The sequence below is a fragment of the Mauremys reevesii genome, linkage group 25 (assembly GCF_016161935.1).
Source record: "Mauremys reevesii isolate NIE-2019 linkage group 25, ASM1616193v1, whole genome shotgun sequence".
Classification (NCBI taxonomy): domain Eukaryota; kingdom Metazoa; phylum Chordata; order Testudines; family Geoemydidae; genus Mauremys; species Mauremys reevesii.
Window position 1 is genome coordinate 3,589,043 of NC_052647.1, and position 19,390 is coordinate 3,608,432.

General features: G+C 53.3%; 1 protein-coding gene across 1 annotated transcript in view; it reads left to right on the top strand.

Annotated features, from left to right (window-relative positions):
* Positions 1-8,975: 8,975 nt before the first annotated feature.
* Positions 8,976-19,390, top strand: part of LOC120391031 (syntaxin-binding protein 2-like) — a 45,040-nt gene continuing 34,625 nt past the window's right edge. Inside the window, exon 1 of the mRNA XM_039514259.1 lies at positions 8,976-9,116. Within this exon, the coding sequence (XP_039370193.1) occupies positions 9,080-9,116 (37 nt within the window). The 5' untranslated portion in view covers positions 8,976-9,079. The remainder of the gene's footprint in view (positions 9,117-19,390) is intronic.

A 19,390-nucleotide genomic window follows, 5' to 3' on the forward strand; every position in this document is an offset into this window, starting at 1 on the left:
GCACCTATGGGGAAAAATTAGCGGGTGCTCTGCACCCACCAGCAGCCAAGCTCCTGCCCCCCAGCCCCACCTCCTCCTCCTCCTCCCTCCCGAGCGTGCCGCGTCTCCGCCTACCTCCCAGCGCTTCCCACCGCCCCGCTGCCTAACAGCTGTTTGGCAGTGCTTTGGACTTTCCGGGAGGGAGGGGGAGAAGCGGGGACGCAGTGCGCTCAGGGGAGGAGGCGGAGAAGTGGTGGGGACTTGGGGGAACGGGGTAGAATGGGGGCAGGGACTTTGGGAAAGGGGTGGAATGGGGGCAGGGCGAGGGTGGGAAGGGGTGGGAAGAAGCAGGGAAGGAGCAGGGCCAGGGGCAGGATCGAGCACCCATCGGGCAAAGGGGAAGTCGGTGCCTATGCCCTCATCTCGAAGTAATATACCTTCATCTGGATCTTCCAAACTGCTTCCATGCGGATGTGAGCTAACCTCCTCTCCAAGTAAAACTCCTTCATCTGTGAACTGCTTCCATCTTTATTTGGATTAGAGAGAAGATATTTCAGGAAGGATCCCTGCTGTTTTGCTTGGTCCTTTTCCTTCTCAGCCTTTCGTTTACGATACTCAGCACCTGAGGGTTTTCTTTTTCCTCTTTCTGCCACAGAGCATTTGAATATTGTTATGTACTGTGCTCCCGACTGCAAGCACTATAGCGTTAAGGATGGCTGACACACCCACCACATGGTTGGTGATTTAAACCACATTACAGCCATCCCAACACGTCTTTTCACTGCTTAAAGGTTCAATGATTAGTAACATACACAGCACTCACTTACCTATTAAAACAGTTAGTTACAGCGTTTACACGGAAACAAAATGACCTTTTTCAACGTTATAACCCAACACCAGTTGTTTGGAAAGTAATCCCCTTCCTCATGGTTACCCGCTTGGAGTGTGACATCATCACTTTTGTAGTCTATTAAGCCGCTGTTACTTTTCTTTTATGGACCTTATTTATTACATGTGAACCAGTTATAACGAAGAAAAGTTCATAATTATACAGCCCGATAATAACACTAAGGTTTAAGTAACACTTCAAGATACACCTCTACCCCGATATAACACGACCCAATATAACATGCATTCGGATATAACGTGGTAAAGCAGCACTCCAAGGGGGGGCAGGCGCTGCGCACTCTGGTGGATCAAAGCAAGTTAGATATAACGCAGTTTCACTGATAATGCAATAAGATTTTTTGGCTCCCGAGGACAGCGCTATATTGAGATAGAGGTGTACTCACATTTTGGATTTATAATGCTGAAAGACGTTATTCTTTATTCTTTGGCATCAAGAAACACAATTTTCCACAGTATTCACTCGATTCTTAACCATCTACTTGTGACGTGTGTTAAAATGACCGTTTGACATGTATCAACTTGCGATATCTCCGCTCTACATGAATTTCTGGCTATGCGGCCTTGATGTATATTCAAGTTAGGTGTCACTAGCATTGCAGCTCTTGCCACTGGCGCATGTGTTCATTGTGGCTGAGTTATTGCTTATGAAAATTGCGGAGTGGGTCACCTTGACCCTACGTCGCAAGTTGAAAAAAAAATTTCACTAAAATATTATTTATTTTTGCAGTAAATAAAAGAGTTGACATATTAATAAATTCTCAGAAATGTAGAGAAATTAATTATAATTCATATTCCCTCCATACGCGCATGGGAATTGAAATAATGGCATAGCTGTTATTTTATTTGTATTTTTTTTCATCTTTTCCTTTTTTTTTCCTTTTATTTTTTTTTAATTTGATTTTTTTCCCTTGAATTTGGTGCCCCATTTAACTTGGCACCCTAGGCATCTGCCTAGTTCGCCTGCATGGCCAGAGCCGGGGGGAGGGTTCAGTACCTGCTGCCCCGCGGTCGGAGCCTGGGGCCCCATTGCCAGGTCCCTGAAGTTCCGCCACTGGAGCCTGCCACCCAACACCCCCGCGCCCCCCATTGTGGGTTAAGAACTCACCTTGCTCCTGCAGCACTGTGCCCCACCTCTCTCCAGAGGCGGTGCAGGGCAGCACATCCAGGAGCAAGAACGAAAAACGGGGCAGGTCCAAGGCTTGGCCCCCGACCCCCATCACTGCCTAGGAGGCTGTTGTGGCCGCACAAAAAGCCTCTGGTAGCTGCATTTGAGAAACGTTGCCCTAGAGTACAAGGCAGAATATACTGCTCTGTTCCTGTCAGTGTGGGGCTATGTATGCTGGTTTGTTATTGTAGGGTCACGTAGGAGCGCTAGGGACTGCATACATTTGTTATTATAGGGTTGCTCAGTAGAGCAGAGAGCTGCATACACTGGTTTGTTATTGCAGGGTTGCTCCTGAGTGCAAGGGGCTGCACGTAGGTTTGTTATTGTAGGGTTGTTGGAACTTTGCAGCATGGTCTGACAGCAGCTTAGCAGAGGGGCTGAAGGAGCTCAAGGTTTAACTGAGCAGAGCCTGGCACAGTTTGTGCTGCTGGGAGACAAATCATCAGCTTCTCCAGCCAGCGCAGCCTCGGTGCCCACAGAGCGACCCTCTGCCCAGCAGGGACAGCAGCTGCCTGTCAAGCTGTGAGGGCCCCTGAATCTGCTCAACCCCCACCCCACCCCAGGGCTTTGGCGTGGGGGGTAAGGGGTACTGGAGTCACAGCCCTCTGCCAAGCAAAGACAGCCCTGTCTCCTGCCCTAGAGAGACGCCCTCTAGGCAGAGGTGCTGGAGCTGGGGATGCGGCAGCACCCCCTGCCTGAAGTGGTTTCCATTCTATGTGGGGTTTACAGTCTGGTTCAATGGCTTTCAGCACCCCCACCCATGATACAAACTGTCCAGCAGCCCTGCCTCTGGGGGAAAAGGTGCGCTCAGCCCCTATGGCTCATTCAGCCCTTCACTGCTCTGCGGGGGCTGTCACCGAGGGGCCCAGATACAGCCTGAGGCAACAGTGGGCTTGTGATATGGATGCTGGGATGGAACCCCACCCCCGAAGTCTGGGGCCTCGTAGGCTTTCCCATCCGCCACTTGATTTCACGAGCGTCAGTGGGGGATAAAACCCAGAGTCTGAACTATTCTGACTGTAGCCAGCCGGGCACAGCAGAGGACAGCATAGCCCCCTGCCTCCTCATGACCATAGGGACACTGGCAAGAAGATTTTGAATGGCCCCTAACTTTGGGTGCCCACATTGAGACACCTGGGCCTGGATTTCAGAGGTGCTCCCAGCGGGGCTCGAGGGCACTTAGGGTGTGTCTACACTGCAGTTACGTGCCCACGGCTGGCCCGGGCCAGCTGACTCCGGCTCACGGGGCTCGAGCTGAGCAGCTGTTTACGTGCAGTGCAGACGTTCTGGCTTGGGCTGGAGCCCGAGCTCTGGGACCCTCCCACCTCGCAGGGTCGTAGAGCCGAAGCTCTAGCTTGAGCCCCAAAGGCTACACCGCAGTTAAACAGCCCCTTAGCCCGAGCGCTGGGAGCTGGAGTCAGCTGGCCCCGGCCAGCCGTGGGTGTGTAATTGAAAATCAGCCCCCAGCCATCTCTGGGTGGACACCAAAACCTGAAGCATCCAGTGCTGGCCATTTACTCCCTACCGAATCCCTGGACCTGAACTCCATGGGTGAGGCCACTTTGCCTGGCCTGTGTTTGGCTCCAGGCTGCATCTACTGGGAGCCTAGCAGGTCCCCTAGGTTTGATGTATCCTGAGGGCAGCACATAGCTCTGGGAAGGCTCAGTAATTGAATGAGTCTGTTCAATTACATGGATCTGCTTCTAGCCAGGCCAGCATGAGGTGGTTGGTTGTGTTTTGTTTGGGTCTGTAAAACAAAACTAAATAAAGTGGCTGGTGGAAGCAGCGCAATGAACATTTAATAAGAAGCAGTGGCAGAGCTAATAGCGGGCCGGGGGCAACCATTAGGTATACGTGTGGTGCCTTTTCAAGCCAATAGATATAACTGAAGGTGGAACCACCAATGACCCAACTGCCTCCTGGGTCCACCACTGCTCAAAATGTAGCTCTGCTGATGCTAAGAATCCAGAGTCTATTGAGGAGGAACATGTGACAGACAGCACCCTTGCTTGGAGAACCCATGCTTTGCAAAATGAGACATGGACTTTCATTCACCCTGCACTGAATTGCAGCCACTTCTGGGGTGGAGCTCAGTAGCTGCATAACAACACACAGCAACACTGCACAGAGACTGCCTGCCCAGCACTGAAATGCAGACATCTCTGGATGGAGCACAGTTGATGTGCAACAGCAGTCAACAACACTACACAGGGATCACTCACCCAGCACTGAAATGGTGCCACCTCTGGGGTAGAAATGCAGCAGCTGCTGAACAGCCACAGAGCGACACTACTCATAGTTTAGAGCAGGGTGTGAGGAAGACTCTCACTTCCATTTGTAAACTCTGGGGGAGTTTACAGGAACAGAACATGCTGTTAACCTAAGCTGAACAGCAGCCAGGACACAATAGATTAGGTCTGCACTGCGGGTAAGCAGACAACAGCTCTGCCATGAGGGATTTGCTTTGATTGATGGAGGGAGGGATGGGGCAGGGAGCCAGTCAAGCCTGGGGAACAAATTTCTTCTCCAGGAGGCTTTGCTCCAGGATCTTGGAGCCCAGGCTCTACGGCCATTAATTACTGCACCACCCAGCCAGAAGGGAAGGGCTGGGGCAGGTCTCTGCACTCCACATGTCACACACAGACAAGGCAGAACGAACCATGTCACAGAATGAATCAGTTGCAGAGCCCGGACTAGAACCCAGGAATCCTAACTGCCAGCACTCTGCTCTGACCATTAGACCCCACTCCGCTTGCAGTCAGGATTGAACCCAGGAGTCCTGATTCCTAGACCCCCCCACCCTGTTTCTCTAACCCACTGGTTCTCAACCAGGGATACGTGTGCCCCTGGGGGTATGCAGAGGTCTTCCAGGGGGTACATCAACAGACTACATAAAAAGAATTAGCAAAGTCAGTACAAACTAAAATTTCATACAATGACTTGTTTATACTGCTCTATATACCATACACTGAAATGTAAGTACAATACTTATATTCCAATTGATTTATTTTATAATTATATAGTAAAAATGAGAGAAAGCAATTGTCAGTAATACTGTGCTGGGACACTTTTGTATTTTGTAAGTAAGTAGTTTTTAAATGAGATGAAACTTGGGTACGCAAGACAAATCGGACTCCTGAAAGGGGCACAGTAGCCTGGAAAGGTTGAGAGCCACATCTCTAACCCACTAGACCTCCCACTGCTCCCACAGCTCCAGATAGAACCCAGGAGTCCTGACACCCAGCCCCCCTGCTCTAACCATTAGATCCACTCCTTTCCTGAAGCTGGTGACAGAACCCAGGAATCCAGACTCACAGCCCTGTGTGTTGTGTGGATAATAGTGAGGTGACGTGCAGTGTGCAGCTTTGCTTGGCTCATGGGGCCTTAACAGAGAAATTCTGTAGCCACTGGGTGCCCTCTGGTGGCTGGAGGTAGCTCAGTGGGACTGAGACATACAGTCCGTGCTGTGATATCCAGGGCTGATGAAGGCCCTTACTCAGGCAGAGCTCGCTCAGGGCAGCTGGACAGCCAGCCCCACGGGCGCGCCCTGTGCCTGAGGAAGGTGAGCTGCGGACTCTGGCCACCGGGATTGGATGCCTGCAGGGAGATGTGACCAGGAGTTAATGGGGCTGGGAGTGACCTTAGCTCCAGCAGCATCTCCCCTCCTGCTGCCAATGAGCATCAGCAAGGGGCAAGTCTAAAGACTGTGGATCAAACATAGGCCCTTCAGCGAAAGGAGGAGATCCCTTAGCTGGAAATCAGTAGCAGGTTGTTATCCTTAAATTGTCCACTAGGGGGACACATGCACCAAGCCAGAGCAGCCTTCGGCCAGCCCAGGGTAGGGGTCCATGTAGGATGTGCCCCAACCAGGGCTGGCTCCAGGCACCAGCGAAGGAAGCAGGTGCTTGGGGCGGCCAATGGAAAGGGGCGGCACGTCCAGGCCTTTGGCCACAATTCGTCGGCGGGTCCCTCAGTCCCTCTGTTCCTCTTTGAGCTGCCGCCTAAGTGCCTCCGAAGAGGAAGAGAGGGAGCAAAGGACCCACCACCGAATTGCTGCCAAAGGATGAAGCAGCACGACTGAGCTGCCGCCGAAGTGCCACCAATCCAGGGCCGGCTCCAGACCCCAGCGCGCGCGTGGGACGGCATTTTAACGGGAGGGTGGCAGGCGGGTCCGGCGGACCTTCCGCAGTCATGCCTGCGGGAGGTCCAACGGAGCCGCGGGACGACCAGACCTCCCGCAGGCATGACTGCGGTGGGTGCGCTGGTCCCGTGGCTCGTGTGGACCTCCCGCAGGCATACCTGCAGAAGCTCCACCGTAGGCGCGGGCCCAGCGGCACGTCTGCGGGAGGTCCCGCGGAGGCGCAGCACCGGCGCCCGGCAGTGCGAGTGGTGCGGCGCGCCACTCTGCTTGGGGCGGTGGAATTCATAGAGCCACCCCTGCACCAATCAGCTTTATCTTTTTTTTGCTTTGCTGCTTGGGGCGACAAAAAAGCTGGAGCTGGCCCTGGCCCCGGCCCCAGCCTGCGTAGAGTTGCCTCAGCTGCTGCCATATAGCTGCCAGCTCCCAGCAGGGGTGAAAGTAACTTACAGGACTTACCGGTACTGCCGGAGTCCTGAGGGGGGCGTGGCCTCATCCAGAAGAGGTGTGGCCTTAAGCAGAAGAGGTGGTGCCTCTCAAGATTTAAAGGCCCTGGGGCACCGGCTGTGGCTGGGAGCCCCAGAGCCTTTAAATCAACCAGGGGCTACCAGCTGAAGAGGTAGCTGGGAGCCCCCTGGGGCTCAGGGGCAAATTAAAGGGCCCCGGGTTCTGGCCGCCACGGGGAACCCCAAGCTTTGCCGAGCTGGGGCTGGGATTTAAAGGGCCCAGAGCTCCTGCCGCTGCGGGGAGCCCCGAGCCCTTTAAATCCTGGCCCCAGCCCGGCCACCAGAGCCGTGGCCAGGATTCAAAGGGCTCTGGGCTGCCTGCAGCGGCGGGGAGCCCCGAGCCCTTTAAATCCGGCTTCAGCCCGGCCGCTGGAGCCACAGGCAGGATTCAAAGGGCTCTGGGCTGCCCACAGCGGCGGGGAGCTCTGAATCCTTTAAATCCCCGCCGCGGAAGCTGGTGTGGTACAGCACGGCGTGCTGGCTCTTGCCGGTACGCCATACCGGACTGTACCGCTTACTTTCACCTCTGGCTCCCAGCAACCGTGATGCCCTGCAAGGCACTGGGCAGTGCATTGCTAGTGCCCGTTGCAGCTGTTCACCAGGCTATTGGAGAGGGAGGGAAGGGTGAGGATGAGCCCCTCACCAGGGGAAGGGCTGGGGTGGCTGGAGGGGCCTGGCTGGCGAAGTTCTGTTTAAAATGATTGACAGTTTCAATGCTCCTGGGATTTTCTCAGATTAGAAATGATGGCCCAGGCGCCTGGAGCCTCGTTACAGGAGGTCGCACCCAGGGTGTCGTTCTGTAGGTCAGGCCATGCACCCGCTGGGCCCTGAACCCCCACTCCAGAAATCACAGCACCAGGAAAGGCTGATGGGAGTGGATGTGACCAGAATCCACAGAGCTCTGATCAGAGAGAGGGGAGCAAGGGCCCTGGCTTGGAGGCTGGAGTTGGAGGGTGAGCAGCCTGGGGGTAGGGAGCTAGTTGGAGTTGGGGATGAGGGGCCTGGCGGTGGCAGTGGGGGTTGGCTGGAAAGTGTGGGGGGGGAAGAGACCTGGGTAGGGTCTGCTGGTTAGAGTTGTGGGGGTGAGGGGCCCAGGAAGGGGGCAAGGGGCCCAACGAGGGTGTGCGGGGAGGCGGGCTGGAGGTGGGGGGCCAGAGGCCCAGCTGAGGGAGTGGGGACGCTGGCTGGAGGTGGGGGGCAAATCGCCTGGCAGGGGGAGGGGAGGTTGAGTGGAGGTGTGGGGCAAGGGGGCTAGCTGAAGGGAGAAGACTGGTTGGAGTTGGGTGAGGGGCCTGGCTGAGGGGAGCTGGGTGGAAGTGGCAGGCAAGGGGCCTGGTTGAGGGGCTGGGTGGAGGTGGGGATGAGGAGCCTGGCTGATGGGGAGGCTGGATGGAGGTGGGTAAGGGGCCTGACTGGGGGTGGAGGTTGGGGGGTGAGGAGCCTGGCTGATGGGGGGAGGCTGGGTGGAGGCGGGCAAGGGGCCTGACTGTGGGGGGGAGGGGAGCTGGGTGGAGGTTGGGGGGTGAGGAGCCTGGCTGATGGGTGAGGGCTGGGTGGAGGCGGGCCAGGGGCCTGACTGGGGGGGGGGGGAGCGGGGTGGAGGGTGGGGGGTGAGGAGCCTGGCTGGTGGGGGGAGGCTGGATGGAGGTGGGCAAGGGGCCTGATGGGTGAGGGCTGGGTGGAGGGCGAGGGACACTGCTGTGCTGAGGGAGAGGATACTGATTGGAGGGGGGGGGGGGGCTGACCGTAGTGGGCTGAAGCCCCACTACCCCAACCCAGTCCTCGCTTTAACCCTGCCCAAGGCCACCTCCCGCCTGATCAGGTGGGGATTCAGTGGGGACCTGCATAGCCCTGTCGCCAGGGGCCTGCCCACTGGTACCCAGGCCCAGCCCTCACAGCACCAGGAGTGCAGGGGGGCTGCAGCATTCAACCACCCCAGCCTCACAGACACCGACCTGCCAGCACCCCAGGTGCTTTATACTAAAATCAGTCACTGGGGGGACTGGGCTCCTCCATAAGTGACACTGGGGAGGGGGGCAGGCCCATCCACCAGTGTCACTTGGGGGGCTGGGCTCCTCCACCAATGTCACGGGGGGGGCTGGGCTCCTCCACCAGTGACACTAGGGGCCATCGCCCAGCATCACAGACACGCCCCAGAGCACGGCAGGGAGAAGCCAGGCCGCGCACAAGGGCAGGAGCGGCGCAGGCGCGGAACCCAGGAGTCCTGACTCCAGCCCCGCCCCGCGCACAGCTGAGTCCCACTTCCCCCCACAGGGCCCTAGGGGGCGTGGCCACGGGCTCGGTGGGAGGGGCGAGCTCCTTGCCCCCGCCCCGCGCTCAGACCCGGAAGCGGCAGCGGTCCCGGGGCAGCAGGAGGCGGAGATGGCCCCGTCCGGGCTGAAGGCGGTGGTGGGCGAGAGTGAGTGCGGGGCTGGGGGGTCCGAGTGGTCGGAGGTGGGTCCGGGCCCAGTTGGGGTGTCTGGCCCGGTCGGATGTGGGTCCGGGGCAGGGCCCGGTTGGGGGGTCTGGCCCGGTCGGATGTGGGTCCGGGGGGGCAGGGCCCAGTTGGGGGGTCTGGCCCGGTCGGATGTGGGTCCGGGGGGGCAGGGCCCAGTTGGGAGCCCTGGGTCCTGGGGGGGCGGGGCGCTCCTGGGGGTGTCGCGCCCTTGGAGGGATTAGGAGTCATTCGGAGCAGAGAGCTCCCCCCCTCCGCCTGCCTGTCCCACAGCAGAAGGGGAAGGAGGGTGTCTGCCCCACCCCCAAGGGCCGCCCCCTCCCATAGGAGCTGCACCTTGGGCTTGGGGGGCAGCGGCTGTTTCTGTCGGGGTGACTCCGGCCCTCGCATCTCCCTGGCACCCCGGCTGCACCTCTGCCCTGCCACCCAGCCTGGCTGCTCAGCCTCTGACTGAGGGAAGGGGGGGGCAGGACTCCCTAGTGACCGATGCTGCCTGATGCCCTGTGTGTGTGAGGGCCCCAGGGCCGTTTGTGGTCCCCCCACCACCACCTCTGCACCCCAAAGGATGATCAGGGAGTCCCCCAATGACACCTAGCCAAGTACTGGGTGAAAGCCACCCCAGCGCAAAGCTGAGTTGCCCCAGATCCTTGAGCAGTGCCCAGGCTTTGCGTCCTTGCTCCTGGAGGGACACTTCCTGGTTTAGAGCTCACTTTAAGTCAGCTTCTTAAACTCTCTGGCCTGTCCCAGGTCAGGTCAAGCCGCTGAGCTGGAGGGGTCTCAGCAATAGCTAGCCAGGATCCAGGGACTGAAATCTGCTTCTGTGCACTGTTGGGTTCTTTTTGTCCAGGCCTCTGTCTCTTAGATTGATGGCTGGCCCCCATTGCTGTGGTATCTGGGCATCTCACACTCTTTAGTGTATTAGCTTCACCATCCCCCGGCTATTATCTCCTTTGTGCAGAGGGGCAATTGAGGCACAGAGAGACTCAGCAACTTGCCCAGGCTCACACAGGGAGTCTGTGGCAGAGCAGGGAATTGAATCCCTACATTGATGTAGAGAGGTGTCATGTCACTAAGGCCTTGTCTGTGTTTGGGATTCAGATCCAGAGCTTGCACCCTCAAATCCTCACTGCTGGGCCATCCTTCTTCTCTTGCAGCTGCCTCAATCCTGTCTGCTCTGTGTGGATGTTAAATGTCCTGCTGTGCTTTGTGAGGTTTTGTCCTGGTGTGCTGTGTGGAGGTCGTTGTGCTGAGCCCCAGAAGTGGCTGCAGCTTACATAGTTCATAAAGAAATATAGCTACGTTTATAATTATTATTAAAGTCTCAGTCACACCAGGCCAAGAGGCAAGAGATTAGGCAAGCGAGCCGTAGAGCTCTGAGTTTTGGATTGCTCAAGGCAGCCACTAAACTCTGTGCCAATTTCCCCATCACTGAAGGGGAGATGACAATTACCCTTTCAGGTGGTGGTGGAGATTTAATCCCCTGCTGCTTCAGTCTGTAGCGTTTTCCACCTGCAGGACACTTTACAAGTGCTGGTTGTTGTTGCTTTCACCACCACTTTCCAGTGCCTGTCCATGATGGATCAGCCAGGTGTGGTTTCCCATCAATGTAACATGCAGGATACAGGAGGGGTAAGGATCTGTCCTCCTTATGTCATCTCCTTATGCTCCCCTGCAAACTGTGTCCTGCTTGGGTTTGGACTGGGGAAGCTCCCCAGGGCTCAAGACACAGATAGAGGGAGACATCTGGTGCTTTTTTCAGGTTTTGACCCTGTTTAAAGCACCACGTGGAGGGAAAGAGGAGAAACTGGCAAGAAGTTAAAGGCTAGCACTGATCCCATAGTCCATCATACAACAGATGCCTGGACAACTCATTTGTTCATCTGACACCCCTGTGAGGGAGGTGGATAGAGATTAGAGCTAGGCTGGGCAGGCTAGGCAGAGAAACCACCGGGTGACGTTAGGATTTGTGTGATATTGGACGCTGTGTGAGGCAGAGACTGTCTCTTTTGTTCTGTGTGTCCAGCATCTAGCACAGTGGGAGCCTGAGCCAGCTCTGGGGCTCCTGGGCTGGGTGCTGCTGCAATGCATATAGTAGGTATATCCGGCAAGGGAGCTCTTCCGGAGAGCTGAGTCTGACATAGCTGTGCAGGCCTCTTTCCAAAGGCTCTGCACTGCGGTCGCCTTGTCTTTCCTCTGTAAAGATCCAGTAAGATCAGTGCCTGATGCTCCAATTAAACAGCCATCTGGGGAATGCTTGAAGGCAGAACATTGCTGTCTTGCATGCTTTATCACCGGCATCAAATCCAGCGGCCTCTCCTTGCTTCTCAGTAGAGACGGAATAGCTGAGCAGCTGAGATTATGGGCCCTACATTGATGTAGAGAGGTGTCATGTCACTAAGGCCTTGTCTGTGTTTGGGATTCAGTTCAGCAGCCGGTGTAGTGGTCCTGGTATAAATCCCACAAATGAGGAGGAAAGCTGTAATTTGGACTGCTTGAGACGCAGGTATAGCACAGTTTGCTCCCATGCAAGTTTTCTTGGCTATTTTTGTCTATTACACCTTTTTCCCTTCACCAGCTGTCTTGTCTCCTTAGACTGTCAGCTCTCTGGAGCAGGGACTGGCTGCTCCTCTGTCTGTACAGGGCCTAGCACAACACCAGTTCTTGGTTGGTCCTCAGGCACTACAGTACCTATGATCCCTAGCTCTCATCTAGTGCTTTTCATGAGTAGAGTGCAAAGCGCTTTGCAGAGGAGGTCAGTATCATTATTTGCCTGTTACTGATGGGGAAACTGAGGCACAGAAAGGGGACGTGACCTGCCCAGGGTCACCCAGCAGGCTAGTGACAGAGACAGGAATAGAACCTGTGTCTCCTGAGTCCCATTCTGTGCTTTCTCCCCTTGACCACACAGCCTACACTTGGTCTTTGCACCCGTTGCTAGTCACCAGTGGCTGAATCCCAAGGATAAACCAGGCCTAAAATTTGATCTTCCCAAAATATCGCACAGAGCATTTACTGAAACCCCCACGCCACCAGTTGAAATAAGCAAAGAGTAAATGATGGAATGCCATGTGGGCTTCAACTGTAAGGTCTCCGTAATGTTGATCTTGTGCAGTGTAACAATTAAGCATGGTGCAATTTGCTTCTTGTTTGTAACCAGTTAAGGAGAAATGGGTCATGCTTTGTTTTAGGAATCCATTTTGAAAGGGTTATAAATAAGATATTTGAATGAATGGGTAACCAGTTCTACTAGAGTCTACTAGATGGGTAACAGCTTTCACTGGGGCGCTTAGCCATCTGATGACACATGCTACTCATGTCTAACATGCTTATAACTTCTGTTAACCTGTTGTACATAGAACCTTAAAATCCAGGCTACCTGATTTTTTGCAGGGATTATTTGCAGTTAGCTGTTATGTCCTTCTTGGTTTTGCTCTAACTACTTTACTGTAGAAGAAAGAAGGGCTTAGTCAGAAGCATTAACATTAAGTATATCAGTGACTTTGGCTGCTAAGAGAGGCAGAATTCAGCTGGAGAAAAATGAGTAAGCAGCAGACAAAAGTAATCCACATAGCTTAGGTTCCTGAATAACAAGAATGGGCTGTAACTTTACATTCTCTCTGTTGGGGAAGGCTTGGCAGTTCTTGGAGAGCAGGGGGAAAATATCTTTTGTTTTTTCAGTTGTTTGTTCCCTTTTGGAAAATTTTATAACGTCCAAACACTGCTGTGTTTGCTTGCAGCAGCTGTTATCAGAACCAGATTGCAAAGGGAAGGAGGGGAATGGAGGGAGAGTTTGGAGAGAATGTTCCATCCAGTCCTGGGATTGGGTTCGACGTAGCCTGGCCTGCCCTTCAGTAGTATGGGGTTGTGATGCAGGATGTGATCGGCGCTTCCAGGCCTAGGATTGGCTGACTGTGCTGTCACACTAGGCTCATCCTTTCCCGCTGCAGAGAAGAGCAGCAGGGATGGGAGATGGTTTGGGGTGAACTTAAACATGGCTTGAGACTGCAGAACTGGAAGTGCTCAGCCTGGCAAGGAGATGAGTTAGAGGAATCTGGAGGGAGATGGGTTCGCAAAACCAAATCCCCAACCAGGGCAGGGTCAGGTGTGTGGCCTGTTTCCATTCCATGGCACTGAGATCACAGTATATCAAAGGCATCAGTGCTGTCCCATCCCTACTGACGTACCAGATCCACCTTGTTATGCTGAGAATAAAGGAGGCACGAATGGCAGGTAGATACAGAACCAATGAAAATGGTGCTCCTGTGGCTAGCAAGCAGCAAGCCTGCGGGATTCCTAGCAGTGCTAGAGCCTGGAGTGGGGAGCCCGGGCTGGGTATCTGCACAGGGAAGAACATTTGTAGCCAGACGCTGACAGAGGACGATGTGACTTCACTTAACAGGATGTCAGCAGACCGGTGCCGGAGTTCCCCTTGTCCGCACAGTGAAGCATTGCACACTTGGCCAGGCGCAGCACAGCCTGATGCACTTGCCACTGCTGGAGCTGGGAGACCCAGGGGCTTGGGTTCTGTTGCGGGCTGGAAGGTTCGAGGATTGGCGCGAGTCAGACGCCAGGCTAGCACTAGACTGACTGAATAAAGCAGCCTTTGAGTTCAGTACAAGGCAGCCTCAGGGAGAGGAGAGAGTGATCCAGCACAGCTCAAACCTCGCTGCAATAGGGAAGTACTAATGCCTTTGTCCGAGGCACGGATGAGGCCCCATCTGGAGCACTGTGTCCAGTTCCAGTCGTCTGTGTTCCAGGCAGACGAATTCCAGCTGGAGCAGGTGCAGAGAAGGGCTACTAGGACGCTCAACGGAGTAGAGGAGACTGAAGGAGCCTGGCTTGTTTAGCTTAGCACAGTGCAGGCAGAGGGGGATCCCTCTCAAAATACACTGCGGGGGGATGGATGCCAGGGACAGGCAAAGCTAGTGAAGCTGATGGACCACGTTGGCCCAAGAACTAATGGGGATAAACTGGCCAGGAGTAAACCGGCTGAGCTTCCACCAGGCCCTGGAGAGGCCAGGCTGCAGCCTGCTCCATCTAACATGGAGGGCAGCCCATTTCTCCGGCTATCTGGTGGCAGCAGCACAACCCCAGCTTCACCAGGTGCCACAACCCCCCAGCAACTAGATGCCATGGCCGCACGGCACACTGCTGCCTTTCTGCAGGGTGGCAGGCAGAGATACCTGAACTCCCCTCAGCCCAGACTGTAGCACTGTAATCACCGCATGCTAGTCCCAGGCTGCCTTTCCCTGGAGCTGTTGGAGCTGGAGACAGAGCCTGACCGGCAGCATCTGAGCTTAGATCAAATCCTGCGTCGTGACACAATACAGACAGACCAGACCCGGCTCCGACAAGCCCTGAGCCCGGGTGGAAAGAGCTCTCCAGACTCTCACTCAGTTCCCCTTCTCCTCTTTGTGAGAGCCACTGTGAGCAAACTCAGCAGAACCCCAGAGAGTTCCCCCTTTGCGAATTACACAGGAACATCAGAGAGGCAGGAGCCACCTGGCTCCATGAGTCCAGTCCCAGCTATTGCAGGCTGCCCTATCATACAGTCCTCTTCAGAAACTGATTATGCTCCATCTCCAAGCTAGCTAGGTTCTCTCTCCCCATTGCACCTATTGGGAGGCTGTTCAAGCCATCAAAACCTTAAAAAATGGGAAAGCTCCTGGCAAGGATAACTTGAATGCAGAATTGTTCAAGGTAAATCCTAAATTAGCAGCATCTCTCCTGGTCTCTCTATTTACATCCGTCTGGGAAAGGGAAAAAGTGCCAGATGAGTGGACCAATGGGATTATAGTGGAGATACCAAAGAAAGGAATCATAGAAGATTAGGGTTGGAAGGGATCTCAGGAGGTCATCTAGTCCAACCCCCTGCTCAAAGCAGGACCAACCCCAACTAAATCATCCCAGACAGGGCTTTGTCAAGCCAGGTCTTAAAAACCTCTAAGGATGGAGATTCCACCACCTCCCTAGGTAACCCATTCCAGTGCTTCACCACCCTCCTAGTGAAATAGTATTTCCTAATATCCAACCTAGACCTCCGCCACTGCAACTTGAGACCATTGCTCCTTGTTCTGTCATCTGCCATCACTGAGAACAGCTGAGCTCCATCCTCTTTGGAACCCCCCTTCAGGTAGTTGAAGGCTGCTATCAAATCCCCCCTCACTCTTTTCTTCTGCAGACTAAATACCACAGTTCCCTCAACCTCTCCTCATAAGTCATGTGCCCCAGCCCCCTAATCATTTTTGTTGCCCTCCACTGGATTCTCTCTAATTTGTCCACATCCCTTCTGTAGTGGGGGGACCAAAACTGGACATAATACTCCAGGTGTGGCTTCAACCAGCATATGTACCTCTCCCCCCGAGCCTCGTGTCATCTGTGAACTTGCTGAGGGTGCAATTCATCCCATCATCCAGATAATTAATAAAGATGTTGAACAAAACCGGCCCCAGGACTGACCCCTGGGACACGCCGCTTGATACTGGCTGCCAACTAGACATTGAGCCGTTGATCACTACCTGTTGAGCCCAACAATCTAGCCAGCTTTCTATCCACCTTATAGTCCATCCAATCCATACTTCTTTAAATTGCTGGCAAGAATACAGTGGGCGACCATACAAAAAGCTTAGCTAAAGTCAAGATATATCACATCTAACGCTTTTCCCCATATCCACAGAGCCAGTTATCTCATCATACGCTCAGTGATTTGTAATAACTGTCATGGTATCACACTTTTATCTGTGCCAAGCAAAGTATTGTATAAGATCATAGTTCAGTGTATATCAGAGGCAGTTGATCGTGTTCTCAGAAAAGAGCAAGCTGGTTTTCGGAAAGGGCGTGGATGTACAGACCAGATCTTCACTGTATGAAACATAATAGAACAGTGCCTAGAATGGCAACAGCAACTCTACATCAATTTCATAGACTTTAAACAGACATTTGATAGCATTCCCAGGACCAGCCTGTGATGGGTTCGGTCACAGAGATCCCTTTGGGACTGTCACCTGATGTGCTGAAATTACCTTTGAGCCTGTTTTCCCTGTTAGCTTGGGAGTCCAGAACCCTTGTTGATCCAGACACGCTAGCCTGCTGCAACACAGACCCAGGTCTGGGCCACACCCCCAAAGCTGAAGATTTTAACTAAAAACAGCTCAGCAGGTTACCTGTCTCCAGCACCCAGACACTCAGCTCCCAGTGGGATCCAGACCCCCAAATAAATCCATTTTACTCTGTATAAAGCATATACGGGGTAAATTTGTAAATTGTTCGCCCTCTGTAACACCGATAGAGAGATGCACAGCTATTTGCTCCCCCAGGTATTAATCACTTACTCTGGGTTTATTAATAAACAAAAGTGATTTTATTAAGTATAAGAAGTAGGATTTAAGTGGTTTCAATAACAACAGCCAGAACTAAGTAAGTCATAAAGCAAAATAAAACAAAACACACAACTCTAAGCCTAATACATTAAGAAACTGAATACAGGTCATATCTCACCCTCAAAGATGTTCCAATAAGCTGCTTTCGCAGACTAGACTCCTTCCTAGTCTGGGCCCAGTCCTCTCCCCTGGTACAGTCTTTGTTAGATCCAGCAGATATTTCAGGTGGTAAGCAGGGATTTTTCTCATGACTGGCACCCCCTTTGTCCTGCTCCACCCCCTTTTTATAACTTTGGCACAAGCCAGGAATCTTTTGTCTGTGCTTGTCCCCAACCCCGCCTCATCATTGGAAAAGTACAAGGATTAAGATGGATTCCAGTATCATGTGAGATGGTCACATGTCACTGTAAGACCCCCCTAGTTTCCATTCTTCCTGGGTTGGCCCACGAGTACACAGGAAGGTTTTCTGGTAAATAAACCATTTACAATCAATTGTCCCAGTCAATGGGAGCCATCAAGATTCTAAACCACCATTAATGGCCCACACTTTGCATAATTACAATAGGACCTCAGAGTTTTACTTCATATTTTTAGCTTCAGATACAAGAATGATACATGCATACAAATAGGAGCAATATATTCAGTAGGTTATAACCTTTGATACCTTAGAAGAGACCTTTTGCATAAACCATGTTCCAGTTACATCATATTCGCGTTCATAAGCATATTTCCATAACACATGGAGTGCAGCGTCACACAGCCTATTGCGCATTCTGCGGGCATATGGAATTCCTTTCTGTATAATTGTCATCAAAAGCTTCTATTTCAACTTTACATGCAGTGTTGATCACAGCGACCTCAGTTTTGAAGTCAAAACAGGAGTATGTCGGGGGTGTGTCATTGCCATCGACTGGGTAATGCGATGTACAACAGAAGACGTGCGAAGAGGCATTAAATGGACACTCGTCTCATCCCTTGAAGACCTGGACTTCACAGATGATGTCGCTCTCCTATAACATACCCAACACCATATACAAGAAAAAACAACTCTACTCAACACGTTCAGCCAGCAAATTGGACTGAAAATCAGTCGCAATAGGACAGATATCCTGACCTTTAATATTGCCTCACCATCACCAGTATGGATAGAGGATTATATTCTCACCAGTCATAGAAGCATTCACGTACTTGGGCAGCACCATCAGCCAGGATGGTGGAACAAGCCAAGACATATGGAACAAAATCAGTAAAGCCAGGAACACCTTCAGGAGCTTAAATACAGTCTGGAAATCGTCAAAATACAACACCAACACCAAACTCAAGATTTATCAGAGCTGCGTAATTTCAACACTACTTTATAGTGCAAAATCATAGAATATCAGAGTTGGAAGGGACCTCAGGAGGTCATCTAGTCCAACCCCGTGCTCAAAATGCTGGGGAATGAGAAAGTATGACATGTCCAAACTGTGTTCATTCCATACAACCTGCCTCAGAAAAATCCTCTGTATCTTTTGTCCCAGAACAATCTCATACCAAGATCTTGGCTGCTCTGTGTCACCAGAGGATCTGAGCACCATCACTGCCAGGAGGTGTTGGAGATGGATCGGTCATGTGCTTCGGATGGAAACTGATTCCATCACCAGAGTAGCAATAAGATGGACACCTGAAGGCAAGCGAAAACGAGGCCGCCCGAAAACAACATGGCAAAGAGCTGTGGAAGCTGAGCTGAAAAACCTGGGGCACAGCTGGGGAACCATTGAAAGACTTGCCAGAAACAGACAGGAGTGTGAAGGAGCTTGGTCACTGCCCTAAATGCCAGAGGCATAATAGGAACATGATGATGACATGCTACCAGCGTGATGCTGTGGCAGGAGGCCAGTGCTGTGTGTGCAGAGGCAGCACATTGCAGAGCAAGAGTGGGCAAGTTCGTTCTTTCTGTCTGCAGCTAGCCTTGGTGTGGGCACTCTGGGAATGCCACAGGCAGTTTTCTGGGACCCAGGTGCAAGGGGGCTCTTGGCAAACTGCCAGAGGAGAGCTAACCAAATGACACTGATAGAACTTCCTCGGGGGCTGGTCCCACACTGGGGAACTGCCTGCCACGTGAACTAGGGACTATCCCAAACCTCCCTGCCTTGTGCTCCAAGTGCCAGGCACCGTCCTCCGATTGGTCTTCTCCAATATAAACACAGAGCAGAACCCTACCAAAACAAACCCCTCCTTGGTACACCCAGTTCTCCCCTGGGGGGGGAGGGAGGGAGAGAACGAACCACACGTGACAGTTGTTAGTCGCAGCTCATGCAGGTGCTGTGGTGATGAGGGTGGGATAAGAGCCTGAATAGAACAAAGGCGCGTGAGGTGGAGCTGGCCTGTGGTATCACTAAGGGCAGATGCTGATGGCTGTTCACCGGCTCGCTCCCCAGGACAGAGCTGGGGAGATCATTGTGTAGGTTGCAGTCAGAGTGAGAGCTGAGAAGGGCCTGCTCAGAGGACAAAGGCAGCTGCGCTCCAGCAGCCGGCAGAGAGCTGTTAGATTGGGCTAGTTACTGGAGGTGGAAATTGTTCAATTATACCTGTTGTGGCACAGGCGGGTGGGGATTGCAGTGCCCGCCAGCCCCTTGTGCACAACATTCTGAGCTGCTAGTGAGCGAGGGAGAAACGAGGGACAGTTCTGGGTCTCACTCCGCCAAGCTGCCTAGTGTTTCGGATGGGTACCGTTCCCCTGGCCCTGCTTTGATGGGATAGCGTCATTAGTGGGAGGGTGAGGCCCAGAGACAGTGCCCTAGAGGGAAGCTCAGCCCCACTGCTGCCCTGGAAGAGGGAGGGTGCTAGGATTTATGTGGAAGCCTGGCAGATCAGCGG